We start from the raw sequence: 24,312 nt of genomic DNA on the forward strand, positions 1-24,312 counted from the left end.
TGAAAATCTCATTTAAATTAGAATAAATTAGAATAACAGAAAATAATAAATTTATTAAATTAAAAATAAAATAAAATTTATACATACGCAATTATCATTCCATTTTTATTTCAAGGTGAGTATAAATATTAATTTATAAATTTGATTAAATTTATTACATATTGGCTAACAACTATTAATATCATTTCTAGGTTGCTCACCGTTTACGTTTTGATATCTAAATTATAGTTAAAAATGTTATTTTAAAACATGTTAATTATACAAGTAAAGTTCTTGCAAACCTGGCACTCATATAAGTGTTTACTATTTTTCTTTTGTTAAATAATCTTTACAACTTTAACGAATCACTGTTGTGGTATATCATATGTTAGCACAATATTAATTATCCAAAATTATTATCATATTATAAGTCCTAAAGATAATTAGTATAAAGTATTTATTATCTTAAGTAGTAAGAATAAATGTTATAAAAGCCCCGTGATTGCAAATTTCTATAATAATTATTATTATGATTATCATCATAATACTATTTCTTAAACTAAACCAATTTAATATCCATTCATATTTTAACTTTTATATGAAAGTGTGATTTATTTCTATGTGAAATGTATAATTAAGATGGTTAACATTGTTTAGTTATATTTATTACTGATTACTAATGTTCTACTTTAATTTTTGGTATATTTTTTCAGATAATTGCTTAATCGGTAAAGGATTTTCAAACTACCCGCGCTATCACGTGTTCATTTCATTCTCTGAGACACCTGTTCAGCTTCAACTGGCAACAGCGCAATATGTTGCACCTGCGCTTAAGTTTCTCTGTGAACGTCGACAGCGTTGTCTCGGATGTTATGTGCTTTTTATGGACGAAGAATGTCGAGTTACACTAGACAAAGCCATGCCACAGAAAATGTCTTCTCAGGCTCTTCTGACGATGATACTGGCTACGTTAGGTGAGTTTTACGCGTCATAGAACCTAAGCACGTGGTTGGTGCATTTTTGTATAACACGAAATACGACCGGCTCGATACGCGATTGGATGTCCATACTTTGTTTACATGTCATCGAAAAGTTACACATTTTTAATAACGAATAAAGTAGATCGTAGATTTATGTAACACAGCAGAGAGGAAATATCATATACACGTTAATCGCCAGTCCCTCAGAGCTAGTTGTTTTGTAACATGCAACTTGTGAGCAACATTCGTTTCTATTTCATTGACCACTTAAGTTCACAGTTTAACAATTATTCCTTGGCGCTATGACAATATTATGTGACTTAGAATAGTTGCGGATGTTGCAAGAAAAAAATAGAATCATTCGATGTGCATGTCAAATTATTAGTGCTATGTAAATAATTCTTATTTTGATGTATATGACGCCTAACAACGCGCAAGTGAGATTACCCGATATGAAGCGGATTAAATAATTGGAGAATTTGTGTAATCCGTTCGCAGCGACAGTACGTGCATCGTTTTCTGAAATGTGTGAAGAATATACAGGATGTTCCAAAAGTACGGGACAACCCGTGATATTCAGATTATTCGCAATAGTATTAGTCGAAAAGTCCTTTATCATTTCAGATATTGATACTGCGTTTCCGAGATATTAATAATTGAAAATGTAAGGTTCGATTTCCGGGGCGCGCATTTTAAACTGCAGTCAGCTGAGTGTTTGACCGTACGAGTAGTACCTACGTGTACACGTAATTAGAAAACATTTATGACTTCTCTTTGAACATTATAGTTTGACTTTTCTACAGTCTTTAAAGTACTTTTTACAATAATTTGCATACTTGTTGTCAGTAATGTATTATACCTCACGGACAAGTTTTACCCAGACAAAAGCTGTTATTATAAATTATCATAAGACTCACATGCAATAATTTAGAAAGAAATACTCTTTACAATGATACACTTGGTTCAATGTTTCTTTTCAGTTTGAATGCGCTATTGATTAATTAGATCTGAATAAATGTGAAATTTTTAACTGTACTAATTAACTCAAATTTTTATAAGAGTCACAATATAATGAAAACACCATGGCATTGAAAAATAATATTGAAAAATAATTGAAGATACATGTACGTTAGTGTAAAAATATTTAATATTTATCTACATACTGACTTTCATTATGTTTTTCACAAGAAGAATTCTAGTGATTGATAAATGCCTGTTAACGTTCCAAATCACAAAACAGTTAGCAGAAATATTATGGCTATTTTAAAATTTCGGGGATGTGGATACGATCGGCAATAGTTCGAAGTATATAGTAGCGTATGGAGGAATAACGAATGTCGAGACAGAAAATGTTTGTTACTTTATTTGAAAAATTGTATAGATCAAGGAAGTATCATAGTATTCGTTTCGTTGATGTGTTTGCTTTTATTCTGCGTTCAGTTGTCTCTACGTAACTGAACACGTGCACTTAATCACGTGCAACGTCTGCGAGTTCGCTTTTCAGTCTGCGGCTGCCAGCAGTCGCTGCCAAAAAATTTACCTGTAGATATGGAAAGTAAGTGATGCTTATATGTTTAAAGGCCTCCCTTTGAGTCAGAATTGAAGTGTTCGGAATGCGTTGCTGACGGTCGATGTGACTCTCGGTCGAATTTTCATGTGGGTGATAATTTGCGTCGCGAAATATAGGTTTTAGTCTGATAAATTATTTATCAATGAAACATAAATTGCACAGTTAAGCGTGTATTATTTTCTATCGTTTCAGTATCTCTTTATTATTTTAACTACAATTTTTCTGTATTCTGTGTTCTAATCATTACGGTTAAATTAATTTTACGTATCAAAGATACTATAAAGACATAAATAGTAATAACAAACAAAAAATAAAAATGGTCATTGTTTCTATTTAACTGAGACTAGTAACGAAATCAGATTTAATTTGTATAACCAAAATGTAATACCGTAAATGTTTTATATGTATATTTTAATATTAAAATAATATTAATATTAAAATTTTATGTTAATATTTTAACTAATTTTGTGCATAAGTGTTTTCCTGTGAAGTGTCTTTTTTAATATTATTATGTACATATTTTACATTATTTTATAATAGAATTTTTTTAATTTCTTGAAAATTGTGTATAGTGTGAAAAACTACTAAGGACAAGTGAATGTAGTATTATTATGGGAGGGGAAAATGATATTAAAAGCTGTGGAAAAGTTGAAACATAGTTCGAAAAAAATACACCACTGTGGGTTTTTTGGTTACGTGTATTTACTTACGGTGTGATCGGATTCAACTGATTGAAATCAGTCCTTTAATTTTCAGTTGTTAATGTCTTGATAAAGAAACATTAGTTTGTAAAATGGTAAATGATTTTCCAAATAATACTTTCATTAGGAATACGAATGCTACGAATCGTCTAATATTTTTCGGACACTTTGTGTAACATGATGCAATTTATTATTGATTTATTTCTGAGCGATGTTAAATCGGATTAAATAATATTACGATGTTCTTTGTTTTGATCTTATAAATGGCGATTCTTATACAAGAGGTTAATGTTAACACGTTCGCGGACGTGGATGCTATAGCATTCATTTTCTATGTAATGCAAAATGACACGAATGCTATAATGTTCAGATTTATAAGACACATTATCATTTTATTTAATTTTATATAGCCTTAATTTTTTCAAATTATTATGCACCTTAATCCTTGGAGTACTAAAAAATGCGCCTCTCTATTTCTGCAGCTCATTAAAATTTGTACTGTCTGCGAACGTGATAACGAAGTAATTTTAATGAAAGTCTGATAGAAACCTAACAGCTTTCAGATAAATAAAAAGTTCATTTATTAAAATCGTTGTTTCGTACTTTGTATTCTTGCATTCATTGTATTCTGCAGTTGCAAATTCATTTTGTCCAGTGTCATTGAACGTTTACTGCCGAGAAATATTTTTTGCCATTACCCACGCAAAATTTAGAAAATTAACCTATAACTAACGTAGACATAATGTGCTGTTACTTGCGCATCTATCTCTTAATCATTCAATTAGGACCCTTTATAATTTTCAATGTTCCTCGTGTTTTCAATCAAATTGAAAGTCTCGATCAAAGTTTAGTGACAAATTTTATTAACTAATAAAGCATCAAATGCATATGTACTAATATTTTGTGTGCTAGTATAATGTGATATTTGATTGTTTACTATTTGAGGTCCGAGCGGATGTTTGTGCTGGAGTATTGAAAGTGAGAAGCGATTGGAAGAATGTACAATTTGGATCTTTAAAATTGTGAGATAATGAAGAAATGTGACTGATGTGCGTGAATCGTTGAAGAGTGAAGAACTAAAATTAACCCCTTGTCTTATAATACCGTGGCGAATATTTCAAATAGAAATTAGCAAATTTAAATTGTTGTATAACATTCATTTAATTATTTTGAATTGAAATTATAAATTATTATTAGTTGTTAATCATTGCGGCAAATGCAAATATAGAACAAGTATCTTTGTTAGTAAATTATTAACGATATAATAATTCTAATCATCAGAGAAATTATAGGGCAAGAGGTTAAGAGGGAGAAAGAAAAAGTGAAACTGGAGTAATGACGAATGAATAAAAGCCATAAAATATTTGAAATGTGAAAAATGATATAGTTCTGTATTATGAATGAATGATCATGAACAATTTACTTTGTTACTAGAATGATGGTTGGTAAACAAAATCAAGATGTTATTCGAATCTTTTTCCCTTTCCCTGCATGCATCTCCTGTTTTACCTTAACATCATCGAGATAACATAGAGTATAAATATTATTTTATACATAATAGTATAAATATTATTTTACTTGTTTTATTTACAATAAATATATATCTTTTATGTGTCGAGAATTTGTTAAAAATAAAATAAGTTTTACGAAGTTACGAGATAAAGTAAGCGGTTAATGCTGATTAAAATGGAACTGTTGATTCGATTGTAAAATACTCCTTGTAATTGTTAATTGAGATTCAGCATAATTATTTTAATTTCAATTGAAAATTAGTAACAATTGACGATTATAAAAAATAATTTCGAATCGAATGAACTGTTGTTAGTAATACATAATCATATTACATTTTGCCCCTTTTTAATTAACATGCATATATCCAGGATCAAGCGCTATGTTGTTATAAAGCCAAAACTACAGCATAGCTTTTATTAACTTTCTATCGTATATATAATATCATGACACTCGTGACACAGATTTCCAAATTAACTCAACAAACATGTACGTGTGCATCTTTTGTGCTTGAAATGTATGTAGTATCATTGATTTCTTATCAATATTCAACGTCAAAATAAATGTATAATTGGTAATCAAAGTAGAATTCCTTACTAATTGAATAAATTAATAATAATATTATAATCCTAACTAATATACTCACAAAAAAACGTCATATAACAATGGGTTGAAGAATTTTTGTACTGCAATTAACAAGTAATCCTCTTAACTCAAATACCACGGAAAATATGCATCTGAAACTTATTCCAAACGTTGGTTTATTTACCACTGATTATTGCACTAACTAATTTGGAAATAAAAATGTTAAATATTATATACGTATAATATTTTCATAGTTTATAAAATTTCGCAGTTTAAACTTTGCTTAGGACCTTCAATTTTACTAAAAATACGAAAAATGTCGGTAATGTAAGTATTATATTATACTCTGTAGTAACGAAAAGTGATTTTGATTCGCTACTAGTGCGCTTTTTGTAGATCTGCGGTATAGCATTATTCGAGGTATCTTTTCAAAGTATGTAAAATTCCTTCGTAGAAGGTACCAATAAGTGGCACATCACAGAATCTACAAGCAACGATTAAGAAAAAAGCACTGTACAATTGAGCTTGACTTCGAAATTGGAGGTGAAATTGAAAGGTTAAATAACAATTTAAAAACGTTAAAGAAAATCGTATTACAATCTAATCGTTCTCACGAAAAATGGCATGAAAAATCAACACCTAGACTGATTCCATTTATGGCATGTTTACATTTCAGAGGCAGATACAAAATAAATCACCACTCTTATCGTTTCACTGTTTACCAACTTACGTACAATTGTAATTAATCAGTCTGTTATCCTTGGTTAGAAAAAAGGCAAGTACTCGAATGGTTAAAAGAATGTAAAAAGCTTGAAATTTCAGCATTTTTAACAGAATCATTACTGCTTATATATTTTATACCTTGACATATAAGGGAAATTTTCCGCAGTCCTCAGCAAATTCTCATTTTCATAATGCATACACTAATTCTAACTGGACTTTACTTTAACAATCATAAGAATTAACCACTATTTTTAAAGAAAACTGTTGAATTGAACAAAATGATTTTTTGACGCTTTCTGTAGCCTTGGTCAGTACAATATGACACGATAAGAATGTAACTTGATCTTCGATTTCAAGGTCAAACTTGTAGTATATTCAATACACCAGCACTAATCTCAAATTATAATATCACCAGTAGAAAAGCTGACACAGAAGATTTATTTAACTCCTGTACTTTATGAAAGCAAAAGCTTGAAATCCAATAAAATCATTTTGTTTTGATCTTCAGTTTAAACAAGTCTACATTTAACCTTTCATTGGCCTCTCCTTGTAAAACTTGAACTTATCTTCTGAAAAGGTTTATTGTATATCAACTATACTACTCATGATGCGTTGATCGATTAATTTTCCTAATCTCTGTAACACTTATCAGTTTTGGTTCATCAATCTCTGTCATTTCAGCTAATAGTCTCAGTTACTTTTTTTTTCTGATGGCAGTTCTCGCAATGCATTGTGTAACGCCAGAATTCGCGGGCGAGGTATTTTTAGTCGAGAGATGAAAAAAAAAATTTTATTTACGCTCGGGCGATTTGTGCTTTTGCAGCAAAAAGGGATCGAGCAGCCCGACCAGCGAATTCGATGAGTCGATTCAAGCGATGTGTGATATTTACGGACAGACACCTCCGAGGACCCGACTGAATCGTAAGAAGAGATACATGAAACAGAAACTTAATGGGGGGTAAGTTGGTCTTGGCTCACGCGTCACAGTATTCGTCCAAAGTAGCTCTCACCGTTGTGTCCACTTCAAAGTAGACTTCTTTAGACTCTACTCCCGATTCTAGAAGTGATAGCTACAGGATGATGAGTCAACGAAAAGTTGTTCTTAAGTGTAAAAATAACGCGGAAGTAAAAATCTCAAGCTGATAAACAGTATTAGCATCAGCTCGTTTTCATTTGCTAATAGCTTTAGCGTACTCTTCTGCTTTTAGTGTCTGCAGTTTTTATTTCAATATTAAAACCTCCCTTGGTATTCTGCGATTAACAAAGCCGATTTAAAGTGCTGTGGGGCAAAAGCTTTGGAATCATGTGTTTCAAACGGTATTTTATGTTTGATAAAATTTCTAAGAATTGTGCAAATGAGAAGAATGAGATATTGAAGCGTACTGAAACATCGCTAATAATCGATTGGTGTGAACGAATGATTACGAACTGTTACTCTATACCTATACTTACAAAGCAGTGTTTAGATTCTTGTGAAAATATTTTTAACTTATTAAAAAAACTTGAGAGGCAAGTCATTGTATTATAATATAATTATTGAAAACAATGCACATAATTTAATAGTATTTATTATTCTTAACATTAATCTATAATGGAAAATTATTTTTTAGGTGCCAAAATGATCGTCTTACTTTTTTGAAAACCCTCTATAATTTCCAAAATGATTTTCCATTTTTTTGACGGAGCTATTCTTTTTTGTACTTTGTAGATAGTTACTTCAACAAAGTAATTAATTTTTAATAATAATCATCAATTCATTTTGCTCAATTTCAGACGATCGCGGTGAATTGGTAAAAAATAATAGACGAAATGATATTAGTTAAATAGTATTCATAATAAATTTAATGCAGCCTATAAATTTAATAATCTTCATCTTGCCATAATTCATATATAATCCGTTCTTGAAGCAATTCCAATTGAAGCTTAACATAGTCCTACATAGTTTAGATTTAAGTGATATTTAACACAAACGTATGTCGTTTGTTCTAATCTAATCAAGCGTATCTTCAACACGATTGTAATCTAACTCAAAAGTGGCCAAACTTGACACAAATTTGAATTTGCAACGATATAGTCGTATTCCATATCTAATAATACAATTACATTCTAGATTTAACTCAAAACAAAGCTTATCTTTTACAAAAAAAAACTTAATACAGCATAGTTATGCTTAAATGTCATTTTAAATTTAACTGAAGACCTAACTCATACTCATTAATTACTGTATCGATTATGGTAGATTAATTATAGTACCAGTTATGCTAATTAACAACAAATGCTTATATTCCTTGCAATATTAATAATAGTGTCTACAGTTATTCGTTGTAGTAGAGTCTACAAAATGATTGTATTACATTTTTAAAAATTTTCCATAGTTTTCAGAGATACCTTCAACGTTTTTTTTTTTATCGAAATAGTATTCGTATCATACATTACAAGTTTACAATACAAGAAGATTGAATATATGGAAATAATTAACTGTTCATTGATGATCGCTTTGATGACTGTGATGTTTATGAAAGCGTTATTAATTAAATTAGTACAATTAAACGATTAATGCATAAATTAACATCGCAATTCTCATTTGATTATAGGGATTTTAAGATCGTAGAGAAAGAAACGCCGTCAAAAATAACGTTTCGTAGGCGAAACACGTTAGACAATATAATTTTCAACGAAATGTGCGACAAAGCGGATCGAGATGGCGAGGACGAGGCGAATCTTGACACATCCAAAGATGGGAATCGGAAGTGTAAAAGAAGTTTGAAATTACTGCGTGGCAACGAGAGGGATTTAAAGTTAGATATAGAGGCAGCCTACAATTATGCTGAGAAATCGGATCATTACCAAGCGTCTACGCCAAATCATATGAAGGTATTACGTTCGTTAAAGGAACAATCTGTATCATTCGAATTCCAAATGATTTTTTGGCCGCTGTTCAAACCAGAACTAATTGGAAGTGTTTACAGGTTGAAACTAGAAATAGATTCCGGTGTCTACGGTCAAAGCCCGTCGATGTAGAGGAGAAGAAGGTTCAACCCGAAGTCATCGAGCAACGTACAATCTTAGGCAATTCGGAACCAGTCGTACAGTCGCCAAAGACGTTGAGTTTCAAAGAACGAGAAATATTTCATGATACATTTTCTTTCCTTATAAAATTGGTGCGTGTACAGTTTAAGATATATCTCGAAGTTAATTCATTAATAACGTTAATGTTATATAGTTTGTAATTAAAAAAGTATTTAATTCAATTATCAATAGACTGTATAACAACTGATTTGTAAACTTTTTAAGTTAGTACTAAAAATAATATAGTGATTTAATTTATATAATTTTGGAAAATTATTTTATTAAATTTAATATCAGTTGATCATTTTTAGGGAAGCACAGAGCGCAATTGTCGTCGTCAGATGAGTCATGAAGAGACTAGGTGGCAAAATGAATTGAAGGATTTAATATGGTTGGAATTACAGGCTCACCACGCTGACCGGAGTCCAATGGCACAGGATGAGTACTTATGTAGGCAACGTGATGCTGTGGAAGGTTTACTTACAGAAATAATGGAATATAGGTATATTATTTAAGAATTTATGGTGACTGAAATTTCAAACATTCCGTTCTAGTGAATTCTCAGAAAGTTCTCAATTTGATCAGTTTTACCCTTTAATTTTAGTTCTTCTTTCTTCTTCCTTAAGACCTTTCAGTTCTTTTAAATATTTGGAGTAACAGGGAATGATTAATGCGGTTGATAAGCAACTCTTTCAACGTATACCTTCTCGACAATACTTATCTCTTTTTAGATACAATCCCACTGTTAATACAAGAGATAATAACGGGCCTTGGATCAATGTCAGTAATATGTGTATAGACCGAGTAATGAATCCTGGGTCTAGCCCAAACGTAGAATTAAGTACCTGTCCAGGATGTCTTTCAATGTATTGTAGACCCTGTGCTAGAGCACAAGGAGAAGCTTTACAACAAATAGAAGGTCTGCTGGCTAGACTAGATGCAGCTGAAGCTCTTTATCCATCTTCTCAGGCACTGGGTGCACACTATCCCTTATATAAAAGTGCAGAATTCACTGGTAGAGTGAAAGCAATGTGTCTTTGGTACAATATGACCAAACATCATCGACTTAAGTTACAAATATTGGGAAAATTATTAATGATGTCACATACGAAAAAAAAATTGGACGATACTGTGGATTCTGGGATTAGGTAAATGTTGAAAACGTTAAACAAATTATTCACCGTATGTCGATAGCAAATGAAACATGTTCAATCGTTTCTATTTCAGTTCAAGATCATCAGATACAACTGATTCTTCAGAACAACGACACACGTCGGTGAGGTTTGATATATCTAATCCACAAGAAGAAAGTTCGAGCCCTTCTGATAGTAACAACAGCAACAATTCCTCTGCTGGGATATCTGTTGGGCACTCATGGCCTTCTACTCCCGAAACTTCTTTTACGTGTATTGATGATGAGAAGACTGACAGACTCGATTTTTATTTAGTTGAATTCGATCGTCAAGCTTACAGGTAAAATTTGTTTACAATTTGAAAAATTTTTATCTTTCTTGAATTACGATTTTCTAATCACATGTTCCATTATGCAGAAAATATATTGAAGATGTATTGAAAACTAGAGGTCTTGGGAAAAGTCTGAATTTTCTCGAGAGATTGCATACATCTATTTTGAGAAAAGCAAGACTGACGTTAGAAAAATGTGATATAAGTGAAAGTGATTCAAGTGATTTAAACGAAGAATATGAAGGTGACAAACAATTGCGTAGATACGGTGTATGGAGTTCCGAGGCTAAAGAATTGAATCTTCCGTCGTACAGGTAGAAAACTGGAGTAATATGTTCATACAAATTAATCTTATATTTTGATATAAAGCAATGATACTTTTTTTAGAGCTGCCTTCGTGTTCCTTTCTCGAGTACCTTTGGATGTTGTTCATGAATTTCTGAGAATGAGGTTGGAACAAAAGCCAGAACAACCTAGTCCGTTATCTGTTAGACAACTTATGCGTGAACTTAGGGAAGGCCTTAGAATAGCGTGTATTCATCGTGACAGATTTGTCGCGCATTCTAGTGGAGCAGTTGCCGATGATATTAGTATCTACAAAGATTTGTTTCAAGAGGATGTGAAAGATTTTGACGAAAGTTTGAAAGCCGTTTTTGAAGTATACCTTGATTATCTACAACAGTGGGTGGATATGGTGCAACATGATAGCTTCCATAAGAATTTAATAATGGATGAATGGATATTTGTAAAATCAATTGCAGGAAATATATTAGATGGTTACGAAATTGCTGGTGTGAAGTTTTGGTAAGCTTTAGTTTACTTTGTATATTGCTGTACCATTTTGATATCTATCCCGCCATTTTTGAAGTCATATCTCAAGAATGATTAATTCTTCTTAAATTAACGTAAACGGTACTTATTTCTTGTATATAATTTTAAATTGGCTGTAAAATTGCATGGCTTTATATTTTATTTTATAATTTTCTATTTGTTAGAATATACTTTCAGCTGGCATAACATTTGTAAATTATCATGTCACATTTTCATGTACTCATTTACAGTGAAATTGCAAAAACAATGATTAAACAACTTAAAGAATTCCTTAATGAGAGACCTCGAGAAATTAAAGAAACCACGGAGGATTGGAGTGATGAGGACTGGACAAATAAGTAAGAAAAAACACATTTATTTCTCCGTAAATTATGTAAGTAACAAATAAGTAATCTATATTGATATATGATTTAGATTTCAACTAATGTACGTTGGGCGAGAATGGCAAGGGATGTTTGTAGAAGCTCGAGAGAAAGTTGTAAAGAGTGTCTCCTTGGCTAGATGTCTGCAGCGTGACATCGAGAAGTGGCCAGTTTTCAATGAAAAGTTAGAGGAATCGCTAGCGACTTTAAAGGTAAATTATTAAAAAAAAATTAATGTTTCCTCACGTAATAACTGGTTCTTTATAGGAAACAGTTATGGGTCTCCGGTATCAGATAACAAATGTTATTGAAAATTTTCAACGTGACCTTGAGCAAGCAGAAGAACCGCATGCTGAAAGCGAACGATCTGCCATGCGATCGAGAATAAGAGAAATACTTCATCAGGCTTATCGGATGGGTTTCGACTACCACAAAGAGACTTGCAAATTATTTACAGTAGGGGAAAAAGCTGCACTGGCACGGGGATTAGTTGCTTTTGCTCTTTTGTGGATGGAATTCGTTAGAACTAGATGTGAACGAGGAAGAGGTTTAAGACCTAGGTGGGCAAACCAAGGTTTAGAATTTTTAATTACAGTGTGTGAACCGCATAATACAAAACACTTAACCGATGAGGAATTTGAAGAGTTAAAAACATCTATGGATCGTTGTATATCCCATGTTGTTGGAAGTGCCAATACTGCTATGAATACAGAAACAGAAAGTAAGTATCTATTTTTATGGTATTGTCAGATCATTTATATAACATAATTGAATACTTTATACTTGATTTTAGATATAAGAAGATTATCCCGTTCGAGAGCTTCATCGCCTTGTACTGCAAGAAGTAGAACTGCGAGTTTGAGTCTTTCTCAGAAGCCAAGAGAAATTCTCAAGTCCCCCGATACCACGTTGAATCCTAAAAAGGCACCTTCACCAACCGCAGTTGATGGAAACATAACTATGATTTTGAATGCATCCAATCGTAGTGTGTCAAGACAAGAGAGAGTTGTTCGTGCCATAAAAAAGGTGGAGTTTGATATTGACGAAAGACTAAGAAGTCGTGAACTTATTGGACAAGTTACAGATAGGAAAGCTGTTGACAGAGTTCGTGTCAAAGCAAGACGCGTCACTTTTACTTGGCAAAGGGGTATTAAAATAGGTAAATTCTATATGCATTAAATGTACAATAAATAACTATATCAATGTGTATCAATTTTGAATACAATATATATGCACGATATATTAATGAAAATTAACTATAGGACAAGGAAGGTTTGGTAAAGTATATACAGTGGTTAATAACCAAACTGGTGAACTGTTAGCTATGAAAGAAGTTCAGTTGCAACCTGGAGATCACAGAGCAATTAGGCGAGTTGCTGAGGAATTACAAATATTTGAAGGAATTCAGCACCAACATTTAGTTAGATACTATGGTTTAGAAATTCATCGGGTAAGTTTCTATGTGTATGTACACTGTTCCTTTGATTAAAGACTTATTATAAAAATATATTGTTTTAGGAAGAAATGTTAATTTTCATGGAATTTTGTGCTGAAGGAACCTTAGAAAGTTTAATAGCTGGTAGTGGGACTGGTTTACCGGAGTCACTAGCTAGAAAATATACTCATCAGCTTCTTTCGGCAGTAGCAGTTCTCCATTTTCATGGAATAGTACATCGCGATATTAAAAGTGAATGTCCTTGTAATATGTTCATTGATTTACATCTTTGCATTTAACTATAATAATGTATATATATATTATTTATGCGCAGCTGCAAATATATTTTTAACGGATGAGGGTAATTGTTTGAAACTTGGAGATTTTGGTAGTGCTGTGCAAATTAAGGCACATACCACTATGCCTGGTGAATTACAAGGTTTTGTTGGTACTCAGGGTAAGTAATGAATGCTTTTAGTTATTTTACATTGAATCAAAAATTAATTTTATGTTACCTCATGTAGCTTATATGGCACCGGAAGTGTTCATGAAAACGGAAACTGGTGGTCATGGTAGAGCTGCTGACATTTGGTCAGTTGGTTGTTGCATAATAGAAATGTCTAGTGGACGAAGGCCATGGTCAGAATATGATTCTAATTATCAAATCATGTTTAAGGTATCTTTTAATAAATGCATTATATTACTTACTGAATAATGCTGTATTTTTAATAATAATATTTGTTGTATCAAATTTTTTATAGGTGGGAATGGGTGAGACACCATCGTTACCAAAAAATTTGTCTGTTGAAGGGGTTGATTTAATAAAAAAGTGCTTGCAACATGATCCCAAGAAAAGATTAACTGCGAATGCCTTACTCGCACTACCGTTTGCTCAAGCATATGAGGACGTCAATGCTGATTTAACGATGCCGCGACATCAAGCCTAATATACCAATTCAATTGTAGAATCTTTCGGTTTGAAAGAATGGAGAATCTTGTATCATCACCTGCATCAGGTTAAATTTATTGTTGGTTAGTTGAACATAAAAAATATTTTTAGAACACCAATGTTTTTACTTATTTCAAAAATTCTTTCGTGAAACTTCGATAAATTTCGAGTTCCTAATAAAATCATGTCGAAATTATATATGAATTAGATCTTCAAATTAATAAATAAACAATATTGGTTACTCAGTATTAAGGCATAAAAGACATTTTTTTAGTATAACATTCCAATTACAGAAATAGGTACTTTCACTGTACATTAACAAATGTATCTTAAATTATTTTTTGTAAGATTTAAGGTGTATTATTATTTTCTTTCTTAGTCAAATAATGTGCTGAGACTGTAGAATAAATATTGTATTATAAACAGAATAAAATTGAAGTAAAAGGTGGTGTCACAATAGTGTTTATTTTTGCACAAGGAAACATACATACACATGATACAACATACTTTCATTATTTAATTACAGAGGTATGCCGTGTATACTTTCCGTATGAACAGAAAGTGATATGTGCTTACAAGTTTATTGACCATTAGATATTATTGATCACGAAGACGACTGTTTTTTTGAACCATGCTTTCTCATGATTACTCGGATTGTTTATAATTATCATTACCTCATGTGACAATACATAATTTCATTGTAATAACAGTAGTCTTCATACAATATTATTTTTTGGAATAAAGTTCAACTGAACTTTTGAATATAGACTACTTTAGTTCAGTCACCTTTATTTTATAAGCAATTCTATCTTACGAGGACATGTCCTATTCAATAAAATCATCGCTATGATGGCTTTCGCCTGATATGCGTGATATTCTTGGCCGCAGAGGTGCAATCGCAAATAATTTCGCGATGTACATAAGTAATTCTATTTCACCTTAAACATAATAGGTATTTGCATCTTATGATTAATATACAGAACACTTTTATATACCATACATACACATACTCTTACATAAGTAAACGTTACTTGATATGTGCGTACATGTGTGTATGTATACTTATATGTAACGTTAGTAGATAACAATACAAGGAACCGCCGCAATTCCCCGCGCTAGTTAAAGATTCATTTTATGGTTACAATAAAGCAGTTTTCCTTAGACTCTGAATATAAAACTTTCCCGATCAATTGAATACTTAATAAACTCATCGCGTAACGGCAATACAGATGAAACTACTACATACTTTGTTTTATGCTTCCACGTGAGGGAACATTCCGAAACTCGATGACATTTATACTACGGGTGACTGTACAATCGAAGTAGTATACAACAAAGTTAACGAACAACGTCGTAAAATATGAATAATGTTAACAAATGCGTTTTATATATATGTATATATATATATGTGCGTGTCTGTAAGTAGTTACAAATTACAGGTATAAACAAGGTATGCGGTAGATCCACTAACATTCAGCAATGATTGAGTGTTATATAGGTACACAGTCATTCGTCGCGTGTTTCCTTAACAGATAGTTTCCTAATGAATGTCATATTTTCCGGCAACACACGATTCATGAAAGTAACATTACAGGCTCTGACAGTTAATGGAAACAGTTATTTCGCAATGTTAAGCTATTCTCTAACAATTTTAGTAACTATGTTCGAGTTTTAGTACCCTTGATCCTACTTATGTAATTACAGAAAGATGAATATCCAAAATACGTTACGATCTACCCCATATCCTGCTTGTGATAGCGCCGACTAACTGTTTACTTTTTTCAAGGGGAAAGATGAATCGTTTTTACTGTGGGCAGAATTCGGTACTTAGTGAAGTAGCTTTAGTTACAGTAGTTATTAGACGTAGAAGATTAAAGTGATAGACAAATAGAGCTATCGTCGACGTTCGCCGGTCTATCGAGAAGGACGATCCGCCGACCTACCTAAGAATTGGACAAGAGTTTACTGTGCGGGCGCCAACACACGAACGATTGGCCACATTTAATATGTGTTGCGACAGACGAGGTCCGCGCGCTAGAAATCTCTTCTCTACCTAAAGAAGTTAGCTTTATCAGCCTCTATGCAGTATTCTGTCTCTTCGTTGCGTCTATTGGAGATACTGTACGAGGAATGTTCGCTTTATTGATAAAGAACATTCAAAATTATCAACAATTGCTTAAGATAACAAATTTACAAAGCTAATATAAACGTATTTACTTTTTTTTCATACTTAACGTTCCACTGCGAATCGCATACCACTTCTAAACTGTGGGTAATTATATTACAAAATTATAAATTAGTGTAATCGAGAGAATTACTTATACATAACATATTACATAAGGAAATTTTAAACACTTATTACATAAGTAAATCTTGAAAATTACCACATATATACAGAAACAATAAAATATAACATACATATACATCATGTAGATACAATTAACAGTAACATTTACAGTTGCTTGGCAACAAACAGAAATCTAGTCTGTAACCTACCAATAACCATCATTAAGTTAACAGTTTACTCTAAATTATTCAGAATTTTTTGTAACATACAGCTGAACGTTCGGACGTTGCAGCCTTTAAATATTTCTAAATATCACTAATTTAAACCTTTTTTTAATTGCCTTTGCGTGGATAGGCGAAACTAACGTAGATCATAGAATTTCGTTGGTTTCTGAAGACCCAAGTTTCAAATCTACCCCAAATTGAAAATTAGGTCTGATTTAAATACCCATATGCTATACGTCACAATTAGACTTCGAATTATTACGCAATAATATATTACATAATTTCATTCGTTTTTATATCATTTTTAACCTACCAAACAAAATTTCGTTTTACCACAATTTCAAAATTTTGACTGTCCAGGCAGTTTGATATATTTAGGTCATTTCTAGATAGAATCCATTTAATCTAGATCAGACTCTGATTCAACTTAGGTCCAATTTAGATCATTCAAACATAAACATTCAATAAATCTTCGTCTAGGTTTTAAATATTTTAAATATGTATATATTTTAATCTTTTGAGGTATGGCACAAATTAAGTTTGAACTAGATAAGAATAAGGTTTGAATGTGTCCACATATAACGATACTTTTAGACATAACTTAAACATCAGATCTAATCCACACCTAAAAGTTCGATTAAATACTTAAACATATTCAATACATCCAAATTATGCTGTAGTTACATCTAAAGTCAACTGAGACTCTACCTAAACATAATCCCACACTAAAATGTTCTTTTTTATCTGATTCACTTCCTAATAAGTAATATTAACCTTTGGGGTTAGTTTCTCTAGATCGTATCAAGCAATAAGATCAAATCATTTTTTAAAACGTTGATACTTTACTTATGCCCTACCAGTAAGAAATCAACATAAAATGTTAATTATTAATTATAATGTACGAATAATAATGAAACCATACGGAAATAACCGTTCACTTTCAGAGGAAAGGAACTTCCAGCGCTCGGACTATAATGTTCGAGGACTTTGACTAGTGTTTCATAATGGACCGATCGATCTACATTGCCTACTAACAATAAGTACGCTCAGCGACTTAAACAATTTCCGTCTCTGTTAGTCGAACTCGGTCGCTTATTATTTGTACGCCTGTTTTTAAGAAAGGGTCATTAGATTATAGCGTCCATTACGAGGAAATAGCAATTCGTTCTATGAAGGATGACTGTTATATAGTGTTCTGAGGATATGATGAGTACTTTATAGCAATCAATGATTTTTTGATGAATAGATCTTTCAAATGATGCTTGACAATTAAAATGCACAAATATAAACATGTAATTGCTGATGTATCTATAGGAGTTAGAGAAAAATCGTTCCACTGAGCTTTGAATTAAAACAATTACATACTGTAAGATGGAGCTATTGTTTTTTTAATTAGAGTTGAAATACTTATACGACCGAAGACTAATTCGATTTTTTGAAATGGTATTAAGTAATATTAAATATAAATATACTCATATCTGAGATTTAACTAAAACTTACTTGCGACCTACTTAAAAAATACAACCTAAGGTTAATTTAAATTTAAATTTAACTCAACCTAGAGTATGTTCATTTGCTGCAAAGATACATTAATTTTTCATGAAGTATTGTAATTTCTGATGTTTTTCTGTGCAGGTAATCACTACTTCATTTTCCGCGTGTACAATGAATGAAATATTACTTTTCAGCAAATAACAATTTCCAATTTCCAACGTAATTTTTTATCAGTGTGGCGCAATTTCTCTAAAGGACTCGTACTTGTAGCAATATTAATGCAAGGATGATTTCTGTGAAATCTTTGAAACAACAATCTAGTTGCAAATTTAATAAACATCGACTCACGTTCGCCTCATCATTGGAGTTTTTAACTACGTTTTAACGAAAGGGAAGGATACTCACGATAATGTGTGAAATCATTGGTAAAGAAATCTTCGCCTACAAGAGCTACTCTAAAATTAGTCTAGATACACACGATAATTTTCCTTGCGAACAAGGCGGAGAACAACGAACCAGCGATGTCTGATAAAGTGTGCGAATTACAAGCACCGGTACATATATCTATAATGTTAACATTTTTCTTAAGTTGGCTATCCTCGTTACGATAAGTATTACATTATTGCGTACGAAACGTGTTTCCCTTTTCTAAGGACCTTTAGAAACGTAGAGGTGTATAACCCATTTGTTTCTGTTTCATAATTAACACCTTATCGAAGGAACCATTGCACAATGTTTTAGAAATTGTAATACAATCAGAAAGGTAATTATTCTATATGAAAAACTGAGAAAATGTAGAATAACATTTTTTCATATGATGAACATTCTATTCTACATTTTCGTCTGAGTTTTTCACATAGATACACACATTTTCTGCTTGTACCAAGATTGTGGGAACATCCTGTGTACTTTTAATGCTTTTCATTTAATTTAAGCACCTCGCGTATCTCCGATTTTATTTATGATACATGTAAAAATTGAAAGACATTATTATTTTAAATAAAATTATATATTATTTTTAACATTTTATAACGACCTTATAGGTAAATAAACAAGAACTGCAAAAAGGTTATTTACTTGTAGCAATTATTCATTTATCAAATCCCCTTACGCGAAATAATCAGTATAAATTATTTTTAATATTTTCTGAAACAACTAACAAGTAAACGAAAAAAAGTTATTTTCAAATTTAACTATATAAAGAAACCTGCATTACGCACCTTCCTACATATGTTAATTTTTGTTTTCTTACTCAAATTCTTTATTATACAAATCTGCCTAAAGATCAAGAATTTTTTTTGTTTCATATATAGACAGTTTCGATTGTTATAAATCATTAAAAATGCAACCACAAAGAAAATGTTGACATATCCAGATGCGTATCTTTATGGATTGAACAATTTCCTTCGAAAACTTTTTTCGTATTGTTAACAGAAAAGGAACTATTTTATATTTTCGAATTAGAACGAACAGCCTGTTTAATTATAATATTAATTTAACGTTCTTTTGATAGTAGCGTATTTGATGCCTCGTGGATCCATTAGTCGATAAAGTGTTAATAAAATATTTGGTAGATAACACGACATTCTGGTAGGTTACGCTGTCAAAAACGATGAAGCCTTTACTACAACTGGTATGACTTCAGGTAACATGAAATACATGCAGTAATTCTGCAAAGATTAACAAAATCCTTGTAGACCGTATGAGTTAGTAGTGTCTAGCCCACTGCAGTTCTACTAGTTTGTATCATACATAGCGCTAATCACCATGGGTGGCTGATATAATTGATAAAAAGCTTCCTAATTTACATGTACCACATGTGGCCATTTTTTAAAAGATTAATAGAAAGCTTTTTAAGTTATACGATTTACCTATGACTACTTCGTTCGAATGAACAGAAAACTATACTTACATAACAGATAATACGAATCACTGTAGTTTCATCATCGTAATTAATAAACAATTTCTTTAAACTATGTTAATCCGTATGAGACCATTCTCTAAAATTAATAGGAAACCTTAATAACATGACTTGCATGTGACCGTGACTATAATCGATAGGAATCCTCTAATTGCAACGAGAAATATAACTTTTCACTGTTAATCGCCCATTTGAATCTTATAACATTGTAATATATGTACTTATTAATTATTAAATGGATTGAACTTTGACCAGCAGTGTTATAAATATGCCCTGTATATGTAACTTGTTCTGTTTCAGAATAAGATTCAAACGACAGAAACAGAAGTTCCAGATGTGTTGGCCTAATTGCACACTTTCATTGATATGTTTAAACGTATTTTGTTTTAATCTCTACGCTGCAAAATTAGCATTTCTGATGTCATAAAATTCTATACGGGAAAATGACTAAGAAAATTTGGAACATATGTAACAGAACTGATAAAGTAATTATTTTTTACTCGAATTATTGTTAATTTTTCATGTAGTGAATTATTAATTTTGTAATTTAGTAATTTCCTCATTCACTTTTAAATATTTTTTAATGTGCTTTTAAAAATTGCAATTTTGGAGAAAAATATATTGAAGCTCGACCAGGTTCCGTGATGGTAAACAGTAGACTAGAGATGTGCCACAGTATTATTGAGCCTCGTTTTAAAGAAAAATAAGTTCCAATTATGAACTAAAATCGAATTGTGTGGTGGGCTTACAGTTTCGTTTGATAATAATTAAAAATTGCAGCGTGAAGGTTAATACGACTTCGATTTGGTACAGTACAGTAGAACCTCGATTAATTAACCTAACTGGAAAATGCACGAACTGGTTCAGATAAAACTCAGCGGGTAATCGAAAATGGAAAAGAAGTTATTGACAATATATTTAAAAACTAAAGGTAGAATTTTTATGTAGTAATAAATGCATTGTTCTTAAAAATATTAAAAAATATTTGTATAAACGTATCAGTACTTAAACATTTGGAATCGTTTTTAATATTCTTGCTCTATTAAAAAAATGGAGGTAAAATAAAAATTATGTTCCACACTTTTTTATTTCTTTTTTCTTTCTATTTGATGATTTTCCTCTATGGTAAAGATGCTAATATTGGTATGGTAATTTTACCATTTTTCTACAGTTGTATACTATTTCGAAATATTAAATAAAAGTTTAAATATTCATTCGTATTATTTTTCATTAAAAAATCCTACTCCAAGTATCCTACTCAGAAAATAAATGACCCCAAACTGTTTCACATTGTTGGAAAATATTTAAACCCTCTGTTAAGTTGCCTTTGCCCTGTTCCTTTGAACCTATTAACTTGGTAGCTTCTCGGCCATTGAAGTCGACAGAAGCATGATTAAATATGAATAGGTACGGTTTAAACTGATTCACTTCTTTTAATTAGTTTACTGCGCTTAATGAGTGTACACATCTTCTTAAAACGTAAAATGGTACCAATTTTTTTACCGATCAATTATTTAGTTGTTCAGACACACATGTAGTTCTTCTTCGTTTCGTTTTAGTTTCTCATTAGAATATATTATAGGTGCATTTTTCCAGCGTCTGACTAGTATACACTTCATTGTTTGATTTCATTAAGCTTACAATGAGAGATTTTTTAAATTAAATTCCACAGTTAACAGGTTAACACTTAACCAACCGAATGGCAAGTCTCCCACTTTTCACTTAGCAACGCACAGCCATTTATTTTGTTAATTTTTTCTTTTTGATTATCTAGTAAACCTTGAACTGGGGATACTTGCAATTCATTAGATATCTTTCTTGCTCTTTTGGAACATAATTTTTAATGAAACCTGTTAATTGAGTTCGATTTAAGTTAGTGGAAAACATTATAATCACAGTTTCTTTCTGAGTGGTTGTCTGTGTGTTAATAGAAGCACACATGATAACATTTATGCTAGTAGGAATATTATAATGACTCTAGATCCAAGAATTTTCAAGAAAATGGAGATAAATCGATACACTGACGACTGACTTCGTTCTAAATAGAAAAGAGCCTTAAATCCCCATGGGATATTTTCGAGGGAACATTCCGAGTTAATCGAGGTTCTACTGTGGCTTTTTACTTTTTATTCGCAGCGACGAATTCACGATTTGTTTCATCGCTGAGCTGATGCATTTTTCAACATGGTCGCCATATCCCGCAAGCTTTGCTCAAGCGTTTGCGCGAATTTCATCGCGTTCGTCCTACCGTCGCTATGGAAAGCGGACACCGCGAATATAAAGCCGTTGTCCCTGATGTTGTAACCACACCCGTAACCATCCGGAACCACTGGCCCATATCCTGCGATTGTATCGTTCTTTGTAGTTACCTGAAAACAACAAGCTTGATTTAGTGGATATTTCTTACGATATGGGGTACAGTGAGAAACGTTTACGAACAGCCCGGAAGAAAACGGAGAAATGTATTCTTGCGTTTTGTAATTTTTTAACTGTGTAAACTGATTATTTAGTTTAGTCATTATTTTAAAGATACTTTCTGTGTTTTCGAATTTGTTCATTATAACAATGGAACATTAGATTTAATAGATATTTTGTACGATACCAGATGTTTTCTGTGCTTCCGAGTTTTTTAATTATTGTAATGGAATACTAGAGTCAATGGGAATTTTGTACAATATAAGATATTTTCTGCGTTTTCGGATTTTGGATTATAATAATGGAACACTAGATTTAATAAGCATTTCGATCAATACAAAATATTTCTGTGTTTCCGGGTTTTTTAATTATGATTATAGAATATTAGGTTCAATAGGTATTTTATAGAACATAAGATATTTCCTGTTTTTTAATTTTTTAATTATGATTATAAAATACTTGACTCACAATTAGTAGGTATTTTCTATAGTATGAGATGGTTACGTACAATACGAGAAAACATGAAGGAATATTTTCGCGATTTTTCATTGTTAAATTATGTATAAAATTTACTATTTTCTAGATCTTGGAACTATTGAGCGAAGCAGTGTAAAACTGCTTCAACGTTCTCTTCGTTCCTCTTTATACCTTGCGAAGGGTTCTGGCTCTTGAATTGTGAGACTACAATGGTACTTCCGTTCTCGAAACTCTACCCGTGAATTGTTACCTTTGTTACCTTGAACTTCAAAACGGAATTTCCTAAAGTACTTTTCTCGCGTTCCACTTCAATTTGGTTTCTTCTTCTAAAGTGGATATTCAATTTAAAAAGTTGAATACCATTTAATATTTCAATTATACGTATTTCCAAATTTGTATTTTATCAAATTAAACATTTATATTGAACCGTCAACAAACATACCGTATATACCAACTTTCTTTTGACGAAACAAAAATGATTGTGTCAAGTACCAAGAATTTAGAAAAGAAAGTTTTTTATTTGACTTGAAGAAGAAGAGATTGCATTTATGACAATTCATTACTATGCTGTGTGTCCGTTAACAAATGGTGTCATTTAAACGATGATTATTTCACATATAAAAGGAAATCCAAAATATCTTTATACCATATTTCATTTTGGTGAAGATGAAATTAATTCATCTTCTATTCGAAATTAAGTTAACAAGTAACAATAAATTAATTTTAAATCGTTTATGTGCAAATTAGATTATTCTAAACAGTAATAGTTAGTTAAAGATATATATTTATCATTAAATAAATTAGGAAGCTTGTAAAATCCCAAACAAAGTAAACATACTAATTAGAATACAAGTACTTACAGTAACAAATGATAAATCAATATAAATATTGCTAAATCAACCAGTATAAAGTTATATGTAATACTCATGATGAAGATTTCTGGATTAATTTAATCAAAATCAATGTATTAATATAATAAACAAAAATATTGTTTGTTGCAGATGGATCAAAGTAGAACACTATTTTGCTATTACTAATTTATTATCTTCAAAGTAAATTTGGATTAACAGTAGAATAGAAAATTCCTTTGAGTTTGTTGCAAAATATTGATAATACGATGTTACACGAGTTTAGCAGCAAAAATAAATAATACGGAAAGAGGATAAATGATTATTATTTAACCCGCTGTTCTGTAATATTGTGACAGACTCGTGGTGAAGATTTCAAGTAGAATTTAACCAACATAAATATTCAAACTATGTAATATTAATGATTACAGTTTAGAGCAAACGTTGAAATAGAATATGCTTAGAATTTTCAGTGACAAAATAGTTAAA

The 24,312-nt window shown here is 31.4% G+C and overlaps 2 protein-coding genes across 11 annotated transcripts in view; one reads left to right on the forward strand and one right to left on the reverse strand.

The window, feature by feature from the left end:
- Positions 1-770: 770 nt before the first annotated feature.
- On the forward strand, positions 771-14,610 carry Mekk1 (mitogen-activated protein kinase kinase kinase 4). Of its 9 annotated transcripts, XM_076370935.1 has the most exons (20): positions 5,590-5,651; positions 5,721-5,880; positions 6,001-6,099; positions 6,871-7,005; positions 8,642-8,921; positions 9,008-9,208; positions 9,428-9,618; positions 9,848-10,264; positions 10,344-10,589; positions 10,667-10,894; positions 10,968-11,384; positions 11,642-11,749; positions 11,826-11,985; positions 12,041-12,494; positions 12,567-12,932; positions 13,036-13,223; positions 13,292-13,460; positions 13,543-13,665; positions 13,733-13,884; positions 13,970-14,610. In XM_076370935.1, exons 4-20 carry the CDS (start codon positions 6,923-6,925, stop codon positions 14,153-14,155), a joined length of 3,969 nt encoding a protein of 1,322 aa, XP_076227050.1. In that variant the 5' UTR covers positions 5,590-5,651; positions 5,721-5,880; positions 6,001-6,099; positions 6,871-6,922; the 3' UTR covers positions 14,156-14,610. The 9 variants fall into 9 exon arrangements, with proteins under 9 accessions (XP_076227049.1, XP_076227046.1, XP_076227040.1 ...); XM_076370934.1 differs by lacking the exons at positions 5,590-5,651; positions 5,721-5,880 and adding an exon at positions 771-953; XM_076370941.1 differs by lacking the exons at positions 5,590-5,651; positions 5,721-5,880 and adding an exon at positions 2,496-2,514.
- Positions 14,604-24,312, reverse strand: part of ChAT (Choline acetyltransferase) — an 86,422-nt gene continuing 76,713 nt past the window's right edge. For both annotated transcript variants that reach the window (XM_031993258.2, XM_031993249.2), the window contains exon 11: positions 14,604-22,452. In XM_031993258.2, coding sequence (XP_031849118.1) covers positions 22,240-22,452 — 213 coding nt within the window. In that variant the 3' untranslated portion in view covers positions 14,604-22,239. The remainder of the gene's footprint in view (positions 22,453-24,312) is intronic.

The sequence above is a fragment of the Nomia melanderi genome, chromosome 1 (genome assembly GCF_051020985.1).
Source record: "Nomia melanderi isolate GNS246 chromosome 1, iyNomMela1, whole genome shotgun sequence".
Classification (NCBI taxonomy): Eukaryota; Metazoa; Arthropoda; class Insecta; order Hymenoptera; family Halictidae; genus Nomia; species Nomia melanderi.